Source organism: Brassica oleracea, chromosome C4 (genome assembly GCF_000695525.1).
Source record: "Brassica oleracea var. oleracea cultivar TO1000 chromosome C4, BOL, whole genome shotgun sequence".
In the NCBI taxonomy this organism is placed as follows: Eukaryota; Viridiplantae; Streptophyta; class Magnoliopsida; order Brassicales; family Brassicaceae; genus Brassica; species Brassica oleracea.
In genome coordinates, this window is record NC_027751.1 from 1,261,736 (window position 1) to 1,271,445 (window position 9,710).

The following is a 9,710-nucleotide window of genomic DNA, read 5'->3' on the forward strand; positions in this document are numbered from 1 at the left end:
GTAAATTTCGGTCTTATCAATCTATCATATTACCCATATGTCCCAAATAATTATAAGTTGACTGGAACTTCAGCTTTTGTTTACAAAGTCCCTTTGTATTCTCATTTCTGTAAAGTCTTCATCCTAAGCTAGTATTTGTCTACTCCTGTTATAGATTAAACAAATGTTCTCCCTCCCATTTTCGTGGGATTCCAGCAAGTAAATTATGTGAAAACAACTTAATTATAATTAGTTTATAAGTCTACAACTAGACATGCAAACGTCACGTCGTCGCGCATATATGTAAAAACATGTGTACGTAGTCATAATTAATTGAATATTAGAAGCGTATTTTGTTTCTACAGTATTCTGATGTATAAACATGAGGATGTAAATGATTGAGCAATGTCTATTATTTGATCAGATACTATACAAAAATCGAAAATAAAAGATATTTTAAAATTAAATAAAATGAGTGATGTTTGATAGCACAAAGCCGCCCCCGTGACCTAATTCCCATTTGATTCTTTTGTCACATTCAAGAGGAGAGTGGGGTAGATCAAATTGCTAAACCCTGACTACAACATATTATTGTAAATTCTTCTTAACATATGTTCAATATTATTTTGTCTTTTTGGTCTCTTCTAAATCCCACGTATGGTCCATCCAATGTTTTTATATCTTGGAGTTTAATTAATGACTCGACCTTAACATTGATGTGCCAACATGAAGAAGAAACTACAACGATAGACTATAATTATTTTGTCAACTAATTCGATTTCATAAAATTATTTTATCAATTACTTATATAAAAAGATGTTATATGCCTTCCATTTGTTTCATAAGTATATTAAAAGTGGTAATAATCAGCCTATTATTATATTTTACAAAAAGGTTAATAAATATACAGTGATTTTACATCCAAACAAAATATACAGTGATGTTAACACACCCGATCAAGTGAAGACACTACAAAAAAAAATTATTTAGCATCATCTATTTTATATTTTGTATTACTATAAATTATGTAATTTTTTTTGCATCACTTATATGAATGACTTTGAAAGTGGTGATCATATTGAATTGATGCCAAATAATTTAATAAAAATCAACTTCTTATAAATGCGATAAATATATTTATATATACATATTTATCTCATTTATAAATATGTGATTTAAAATAGTCACTTAATTTGTATAAATTAAGTGATACAGTTCACTTCATTTTTGTAGTGAGATTATAGAAGTTATTCAGAGGACTGACAAATGCTATTAATTTGAATATATACTGATTACAGTTTTTTAAGATATATTATTTTAAAAAAGTGTCCCAGATATAAAAGTTGTATTTTAGTGAATTTTTATTTTTCAATAAGAAATATTAATTAACTAATGGTATAAACAACAGCTTTAGGAAATTTATGTAATAACATATATATATAGTTAATTTGACCCAATATTTTAACATTTTATCAAGACTTTTGTTTTAGTATGCAGTATTAATTGTTCTAAGACTAGTACATCTGTATTATTCAAAATTTTAATGTTCTTGTAAAAAATATTATTTATATGAAAGTGCTGTTGTAAAAATTGATGTGAAAACATGTGACTGAACAAATCTTTTAATATTAAGATGATGTGAAAACATGTGACTGGATCAAATTAGTATGATGTAGAAACATGTGACTCGATCATACTAATTTGAATGATTTATAGTATTAATTGAGATTTGAATGAAAGAAAGATAGCTTACCAAATGTGTGATGGTAATGTCAAAATGTTGATTTTTGTGCTCTTAGTTAAAACTCTTTTTAGTATTGTCTGTATAGAATTTTTTTAAATAAAAATTAGAATATCTGAACATTGATTATGAATATTAGGGATATTTAATAGTCTGAATACTAAAAAGGTTATACGATGTATGTCTAGAATTCTCATCTGCAAAATGATAAAACGTTTGCTTGAAATGAGAAGTATGCATCTAAGATTATAACAATTAAACGAATACAATTGTTTTCAGTTTTTTCTATGAAGGGGATAACCAATCTAAACTCTAGAATCTAGATTGGTGTGTAGTTATGTTAGCCTTAGTTGTATGATGTATTTGACCATTAAATCTATACTTGTAAAATGCTAACATTTCTGGTAATTATGTTAAATCACCAAAAGTCTCAATAATATAAGTCTTGATATTTATGTTGATGACAAAAAAAAAATTCTTGATATTATGGTGATATAAAATATTTGATGCATATGCGTCCTTCTCAGTACAAAAATATCGTCAAATTGATTTAAAAATTAATAGATTATACTCTTTGCTTGTGTTTATAATAATAAGTAATACGTAATAACCTCCATAGTGGTGGTTCATAAATCGAACGTATAAATTTACAAGTACAATCAGAATCCTTTTCCTAATACGTAGGAAACCAAACCAATGATCGTTTTCCGAGTGGAACATTAATCTATGAATATGGATCTCGTTATTTTTTTTTTTTGCTTATATCATAATTTTAAGGGTATATCGTAGAAACAAATCGATACTAAAATCAATAGTTCGGGCAAGGAAATATTGATTCATATGGGGGAGAAGACAAAAGAGGTATAGCTGTCACGAACACGAGACTCTTTTACATAAACTAATAGATAATATGGAATAGGAAAAAAAAATATTTTACTTGTCTTGCTAAAATGATCATTTCTAAGCCAAAAACTTTTCGAAGTGAATCGATGACAAGGTAACTCTTTGTAGCCATTAGAATTCAGATGTAGATAGCGACCCTCTATATATAAGAAACAAATGTAATCTCACACATATTTTAATTTCCAATCGGTATTTTCTATAACAAGAAAACCAATAGCATCACGATTGTAGATAATACTTACTTGATATCTACAGTGTTAATACCAAAAAGAAAGTTATACAGTATACATAATTTATAGCATAGTCTTGATTGTGTTGCCTGATTTTACCTTGAAATATATTTTTATGTAATATTTTTTCTGCTATTTTAATAGAAAGCCTTTTTCAATATATATATACATATACCTTTTCTAAGGGTATTCATAGTAATATACTAATATCTTACAAAGCAAAATTTATGGTTAATTAACAATTTTAAATAGTTTCTTGACAATGAAATGTTATCTACTGACTTCATAAATAATATTTTTTTTTACGTCGAAAGGTCATTTTATTACTCAAGTTAGAGGTGACATGGGTAACCAGACTGGAATATAACAACCAATAAAAAGTAATTCACTATGGAAAAATCTTGCAGTTTTAACTAATCTGATTGCGCGCTCTCATACATGAGTGATGCTGAAGTCCGGAAAGCATATTTGAAGCGTCTTTATCCTTTCTAATTCCGTCGCAAAGCTTGGCCAAGCATGATGTTCTTTTATCATTGCGATCAGGTCCTTAAATAATAATATTATAAGATACTATAATATAAATCTCATATGGGGAGGAATATTGGTCCTTAGATACATTTGAGTACTGAACTTTATTATTCGATATTAATTCGTAAGTAAATATTTTCAACAATATATCTAACCAAAGACATGGGTCTTGGCGTAGACGAGAGGTGCAGAAAATCAAGGCTGCATTTTGCTTGAAACCCTAAATTAAAGAAAAGAAACATATAGTGTAGAGAAGGAAGAAGAGGAGAGAGAATAGTTGAATGTCTACATGAACTAATCTACAGACTTGAGAGAGAAGGGTTTGATGAAGCAACGGGACTTGTGTGTAGAGTGTTGTTTTGTTGTGATGATTAATTGGCACACATGTGAATTGGTGGGTACGTTTGTTTGTCCGTCTCCTATATAGACAATTTTCTACATCCCTATATCGATATCAATGCTAATCTATCCAAACTTATGTACTTGTATCTAAACGCTTACATATATGCAAAACTTAGTACATACACATTAGTGTGTAGAGCATATTGATCTAACGTAAAAGATGCGTTTTTAATCTTCAGATTGATCCATGATCCATCAAATCATTCTGTACGTAACGGGAATGCAAACTGTTAGGCATCAAACTATAAATGATAAGTGTTTTGAAAGACGGTGACTTTACATTGGTGTTTGTTCATAAATATGATCTATATATGCATAGATGCACATTTAAAGATATATATATATATATATATATATATATATATATATTAAAAAGAGAGATGTTATACGTAGTATATACGGCATGCATATACAAAGACGTATACATAGCTATAGAGGGAGAAATAACATGATAGAGAGGACAAGGAGAGAGGATGATATATACGTGTGGGTTTGTGTTCATAAAGATCCCCGTGAGGCGTGTTTGGAGGCATTCCAAAATCACAACTAACATTCTTTTGTTTGCTTTTATCCTCTCCTTCACTTCTTTCGATGCTCCCAAACTTTTATTTTCTTAAAAGAAAAATTGATTTCACAATACTAGTTCCTCCCCTATATATCACGAGCTCATCATTCCCTTTCTTGCCATTTTTTTTACTTTCATTCTCTCTTCAAGTATCCTATTAACATTATTCAGACTAGTGCATAGATATATAACGGGAATCTAGTCAACCCAGGTTGAAATGATTTTGTTGTTGCAATGATCATAACGAATTGGATGTAATGGTACTTTGCATCTCTATAATTCGCGATTGAATAGAAATTGCATCCACAAGTGAGAGATGCTTATGTCTTTTTCCCAATATAATTTGATGTCCCAAAGGAAAGGTGAATGCATTTATTTTGATTATAATTTGTAGCTGAATGATTAGTCAAAAAAAAATATATACGTGATAAAGTCCAATTTTATATCATTACTTATTACACGGATTGGAATAATATATCATATCATTAAGTATATAAATGGAGTTTTGTAATTATATATCTTTATCGGTTTCCAAAATTTCAAAGCTGGCTATAGTTGTAATCAATTATCGCGATTTTGCTTGGAGGTGTTAGAATAGTATGTAGACAAAGAAGAAGATAAAACACGTAAATATGTTAAAAGTATATAATATAGATAGATATAGTGCAATGGTAAAGTATTTTCATCACAGCGATAGTTCACCGCCAATAAGTAGTGTTACAATATTCACGTTGCTAGGTAAGGGTACGGACACGTATATATGTATATTTATACGTATTTACATGATCGTATAAATATATATTGTAAATAAAATACTCATAATGCATATCGTAAATTAATCAATATACAATATGTATTTATATAAGAAAACAAAATAAAAATAGGGTCGAATATTAAATAGGATATCGTATATTGAGACATAGAGGCAAGCAAGTAATTCACGAGATACAAAACGGAGTTGTCCGTATATTATATTTTGTAGCGATCAAGAGAGACTAAGGCAGACATGTGAGAGAGGAAAGGATCCTATATACAATTTAATCTAAGATCTCTGCTTCCTCCTCATATATATACTGCATATACACACATAGTTCCCCTATATCGAAGAGAGTAGAAATCAACCAAGAAAGCTCAATACGAAAGGAAGAGGCTTATAATATCAAGCATACAAGAAGAATGGATCCGAGGGAAAAGAAGAGAGGTTCTTTGAAAGAGAAGTTTCAATTGCTTCGTTCAATCACTAATTCTCATGCTGTAATTAATATTCACCCCCTCTCTCTCTCTCTCTTCTTTTTTATTGTGTCCCATGGAGATAAACGCACATGCACACACAAAACACATGAATTCAGTCTTACTCGATCTATATTTGATTTTTTTCACTCAGTCACAATTTTGTCCCGTAAGGTCATTTTCGATATTGGGTATGTGAATCTCTTGGATCTTCGATATATATCTATTTCTTGGGTGATTACTTTATCTTCTTTTAAACACATATAAGAACGCATATTATTGCAAACAAGATGTATATGACAATCATGATCGATAGATGAAACGGAGATGATTTTTTTTTGTAACCTCTAATAGTGTTTTTCGGATGATGTATATGCTGCTAATATATGTCACACGCCCTTTTTAATGACAGGAAAACGATACATCGATCATAATGGATGCTTCTAAATATATCAAAAAGCTTAAGAAGAAAGTTGAAAGGTTCAAGGGAGACACTACCGCAGGGCAATCTTCAAGCGAGCCCACGGATCCCACCATACCAATGGTATAAACAATCAAACATACACTCTGTAACCATTAATTATATATACACATAAGTACGCATGTGAATGTGAGAGATTCATTAAGAGGTTTTATTTATTTATAGGTAACAGTGGAAACCCTAGAAAAGGGTTTTATGATAAACGTATTGGCAGGGAAGAATCAACCAGGCATGCTTGTTTCGGTATTAGAAGCCTTTGAGGATATTGGGCTTAACGTTCTGGACGCTAGGGTTTCATGTACCGACTCCTTTAGCTTGCATGCCACGGGAGTCGAGGTAATTAACAAATCAATTAGCAGAGAAACGTATTCATATACGATCAATTCTATGTCATAGTTATAACTACTTGCCAATATATATGTTTCGGACTGTATTTGTATGAAGTACTTTTTTTTTTTTGCCAAGAATATATGAAGTACTTACTACAGACGATCTGATGTTGCGATAGTGTGTGTCGTCATATGTTGTTATGAAATCTCATATGGTTTTACTTACCAATATGAATGTTTGTGCTTTTGCTAATGAAAATTTTAAAATAATATATGGTAGATTATAAAATGAAGGTGGCAATCTCAACAAACACGGATACAAAAAATATATAAACAATTTTTAGGTCGATATGTGAGTGTTGGAACATAAAAATTGTTTAGTGATTACGCACCTTTACTAATTGCAGAATGAAGATGGAGAAGGTATGGATTCCGAAGCAGTGAAACAAGCAGTGACAGATGCAATCAGAAGCTGGAGTGAAAGCAATGATCTACAGATCAGCTAGATTGACCCACATTTTCTTTAATTCTCTTTATTATATTTTATTTATGCAAAATTATAATAACACAATTTCTATAGTAATCCTGCTTTTTTCTTCGTTTGTTCATCTTGTAGCCCATAATTTTCTCCTAGAAAGGGGATAATGAAGATAAATCAATTGTATGTTACTGCTATTTATCTCACACAATTAAGCAATAGAAAAATACGTATTCAATTTTCAAAGTATAGTCAAATACATACCAACTGAGACTGTTAAAAGTACTTGTTCTTATTTTCCTTTGTGTGTTAAAAATTAGTTCTTTAAATAAGAATATCAGAAAATCGAAGACGCTTAGCATTGTTTTGAATTTGCTAGAGAAAACTAAAATTATTTCGGATGTGATCAGATGATATTAGAGAGCTTATTCTATACCACAGAAGAAGACAAACAATTTTTGTTCACGTGAGCAAAATAACTCCAGAAAAACTGGAATGTAAAAACGTACAAATACATACATCCTACACGTTCTCCCCACGATTTCCTATTTGCTTAATCATGATGCTGTTTGATAATCTGATTGTTGACAAAACAAAATTGTGATAATTTGATTTACGTTAGCATACTGAAATTTACAAGAGGAAAATATTACATTAGTGCTACTGCTCAATCCGGAGAATATCCCATCTAACAAAGAAATCGATTTGAAACATGTATTTTGGTATATATAGTTTTATTTGATAATGAAAAAATGAATCCACACTGAACTAAAACTTTTAAATAAAAAAATTTATATACAACATTTATTTAATATTTTTTATCAGGGTCGTCCAAATCATCTTGAGAAGGTAATCTACTGGGGCTCCTGGAAAACCCCAATCTAGGTGAGCCACTTGAAGACAGAAGAAGTCCAGAGAACCTGCCTGAATCGTATTTTCTGTCCTTTGTCAGCTGAAATATTTGATTCGGAAAACAAACACCACGTCAGGTGAGGCAATAATAAACATTGTCATTTAGCACTTGCAATGAGCAAGGCACATAAGAAGCATAAAAAACCTTGTGCCCAACAGAGTATTGGTTGATGAATTCAGAAGGAGATTCTCCTCTTTCGGAGTTAGGTTCATTATGTACAGGGACGATGCCGACTTAGGGAGGAGGTGACGAAACGCAAAACTGCTGCGAAGTTGTGGGAGATGGAGGTTCTATGTGTGAAGAAGACGAGTCTAGACAAAAGGGTTTTGTTTTTGGAAAATATTATACATTTTCCTATTAAATTAATCCAATGGCAATGTTGTTAATAATAAAAGGAAGCCTGGTTTTTTTGTATTTTCGTCACCCCTGTGTATTCCAGTAATTAAGAAAGTTTATGAGTTAGTATAGTCATTATATGTATTATTTGAGTCATAGGTAACTAGAGGCCGAGCCCCGCGCAAGCGCGAAGTTATTTGTGTATGTTGTTGATGTTCAGTTTTACTTAGTGTTAGCGTTGTTAGTTATGTTGTTCTTACACTTGTGTTGGTGCGTGCAGTTATTTGGTAAAGCAGAGGGTCGGAGGTGGTGGAATTAGTAGGGAGGCAGCTGTTTGTTGTTGATTACGTGTATGACGCTTTGTGAACGAAGACCAGTTGATACATATATATTTTTTGTATTTAGTTGTCTGCATCCCAATTCCCACCTTTGTTTTGTTTTGGTGACTATTGGATTTTAGTTGGTTTCTTTGTTGCATTGTTTAACGTCGATGCCATGTAACTATCTGAACATGTTCTCATGCATGAAGCAAAAGACATGCTTATTTTCACGAAATGCAAAGACCCATCAACGTTCTCCTTTATTTAAAAATCAAGTAATTCTTCTCCTGGTGGGAGATAGTTTGCAGATAATTAAAGACAACCAAAGTTGAAAGTAGGAAAAAACATACGAAAATAGTTATTTCATTGACACATAAGCTAAGTGGGGATGACGGTTTGATGGACTTGAAACAATCACTCACGTGCCTCTTTTCTTCGTTTTCAAAGCTTGGCATTGCTTCATCAACTTCTTCGGCTCTCCTGGGCACATGAACCGTGTAGCTAACAGTTGCTGCTGGTAGTATAGATTGGGAATCCACGTCTAGAGTTTTGTTGCTGCTGGCAGTCTGAAACACAGTTGTACGTGTGTGTTATATTAGATGATGTTATTCTGTTAGATATATGCATGAAAGTACTATATTCAGCATAAAATTTTTAGCATCAACATGTTTCTTGAGAAAAAATAGATGACTATCCCTAAATATTTTTTGGACTGGCCGTGGTGACCACCATGACAAACTGGGTTATATCATCTGAGTTCATAAGACCCCTAAAGGGGCCGCATCATCGTCAGTCACACAAAGCAAGTATACGACCACTGTACTGGTGTATGAGATTATATAAGTTTTCTTAAAGCAAGAGCAAATGGATAAAAACATGAGAACTATGTGAAAGCGGGCTTGGGTCAATGAGAATAAAACATACCATAAGCCGAGTCGTTGTTGAGTCGTTTTTGAGGTTAGTGTCTAGCAGAAAACGTTTTTGGCCAACAACATCTGAAAGTTAACAAATGGAATTAAGAATCAGTAGCTAATAGATGTCAAAAAAAAAAAAAAATCAGTAGCTAATATGAATGTACGGTGTTGGAGAAATTTGACTGTGATATATAAAACTATACCGGGGGTTCTAAGTTTGTGTTTGCAAGAGCCTGGAGATGATCAAACCTCTGTCCATCTTCCAACTTCAAACCTATCATCTACGATCGCTGCCGTCCATTAAAGATTGTCGGTAAGAAGAGTTAAATATGTAGACCAATAGTTTTAGTTTTTATGAAAT

General features: G+C 31.7%; 1 protein-coding gene across 1 annotated transcript; it reads left to right on the top strand.

The window, feature by feature from the left end:
- The first annotated feature begins 5,256 nt into the window (after window positions 1-5,256).
- On the top strand, window positions 5,257-7,104 carry LOC106337772 (transcription factor bHLH61). The gene is made up of 4 exons (XM_013776896.1): window positions 5,257-5,602; window positions 5,991-6,122; window positions 6,225-6,395; window positions 6,796-7,104. Exons 1-4 carry the CDS (start codon window positions 5,525-5,527, stop codon window positions 6,892-6,894), a joined length of 480 nt encoding a protein of 159 aa, XP_013632350.1. The 5' UTR covers window positions 5,257-5,524; the 3' UTR covers window positions 6,895-7,104.
- Window positions 7,105-9,710: the final 2,606 nt, after the last annotated feature.

Coding starts and splice junctions, on each gene's coding strand:
- LOC106337772 (XM_013776896.1), top strand. CDS start 5,525: ATGGATCCGAGGGAAAAGAAGAGAGGTTCTTTGAAAGAGAAGTTTCAA. Junction 5,603..5,990: donor CAATCACTAATTCTCATGCT/GTAATTAATATT, acceptor TTTTAATGACAG/GAAAACGATACATCGATCAT. Junction 6,396..6,795: donor TGCATGCCACGGGAGTCGAG/GTAATTAACAAA, acceptor TACTAATTGCAG/AATGAAGATGGAGAAGGTAT.